This window comes from Haplochromis burtoni, unplaced genomic scaffold, assembly GCF_018398535.1.
Source record: "Haplochromis burtoni strain Fernald_Lab_line unplaced genomic scaffold, NCSU_Asbu1 Contig_224, whole genome shotgun sequence".
Taxonomy (NCBI): domain Eukaryota; kingdom Metazoa; phylum Chordata; class Actinopteri; order Cichliformes; family Cichlidae; genus Haplochromis; species Haplochromis burtoni.
This window is the reverse complement of record NW_024582585.1, coordinates 1052243-1053606: the sequence shown is the minus strand read 5'-3', so window position 1 is coordinate 1053606 and position 1364 is coordinate 1052243. Positions and strand designations below refer to the sequence as shown.

Below are 1364 nucleotides of genomic sequence, written 5' to 3'. Positions count from 1 at the left end.
CCACATCTGGAGGATACAGAATCCTGTCAATTTCATGGATGATTCCATTCACACTGAGGTCATCGCTCTTTGTCACATTTGCCTGGTTGATGAAGACACTGCCCTGAAAAAAAAAAGCCAAACACAAAGTGTCCCAATAACAGAAATAAAACTGAAGAATGCTCGTTTATAATAAAGCATCGATTCGGCCTTTGTTTATCGGCAGGATTCATAAATATAGACATAAATCTATTAAACCAGCTGAGGGCTGACCTGGGTGATGCTGGTGGTCAGCACGAGTCCAGACAGCGATGTCAGGTTTCGTGGTTGGCTCAGGTCAGCAGCCAGGAGAGTGTGACACATGACGATGTGGCTGCGCAGGACATTAGCGTACCGCTCTCTCTTCCGTCTCATCTAAAAGATAAAATTACAAACTTGTTAATTTCTGATTCATCCTGAGCTGACCAGACTCTGATGTAATTACAGTGTGTCTTCAAAGACACGCTGATGTTTGTCCAGCAGTAACCAAAGGTCTGACCTCGCGTGAAGTGTTTGTCCTGAAGGCCTCGGGGTCTGGAATGAAGACAGTGAATGGCCCTCGCCCTTGCAGGGAAATCTCCATCATCTGAAAACAGAGTTCTGTTAATGCAATTCCACCAGCAGGGGGCGACAGAGGGGAGCACTACTCACCATCAGACCAAAGTAAAAGTCCGTGTGTCGACGTGTCTCTATTTCCTGTAACGAGACAACAGTTAGTGCAAAGCCCTGCGGCGCCGCTTTCATTGTATTTCAGCTGCTCACCCTCGCCACAGTGCCTTTGCAGGTCACACCGTCGCCGATGAAATTTTGCCTGCAGGTGCAGCTTTGAGTGCCTGGACCTGTCATGTTGCACCGGGCATTCCGATGACAGCCGCCATTGTTCTGGAACATCAGCATCAACACGTGAGAGGGTAACAGCTTGAATTGATGTGGTCTTTACAGCATAAAAGTAAGAAACCTTTGACAGAGACAGGAGCAGCATGAAAACCTAGAACTGTATGTGCAACGCTCAACCTCAGCTTCAGTGACCCGAAAAGGAAGCACATCAGCCTCAGACAGCTTTCAGGGTTGTTTTTGCTGTCTTGACAGGACAGCAGACAGGAGGCTGTATGCTGCTCTTCTGCAGCATACCTGGGTCACCAGCTCAGCCAGGTAGGGTTGCCAACCGTCCCGTAAAATACGGAATCGTCCCGTATTTCGAAACAAAAGTACACGTCCCGTATTGAGCTAATAAGGGACGCACTTTGTCCCGTAATACAGTGAGAATCAAAAGTAGTCTATAAATGTTAATGGAATTAACGCTTTGTTTGAAAACATAATTCCCAGCCCCTCTCCTGCTTTGTGAC

The 1364-nt window shown here is 47.3% G+C and overlaps 1 protein-coding gene across 1 annotated transcript in view; it reads right to left on the bottom strand.

The window, feature by feature from the left end:
• Positions 1-1364, bottom strand: part of stab2 (stabilin 2) — a gene marked incomplete at its 3' end in the record, with an annotated part of 22529 nt that continues 21165 nt past the window's right edge. The window contains 5 exon segments of the mRNA XM_005937119.3: positions 1-103; positions 253-393; positions 518-604; positions 670-714; positions 781-900. Coding sequence (XP_005937181.2) covers positions 1-103; positions 253-393; positions 518-604; positions 670-714; positions 781-900 — 496 coding nt within the window.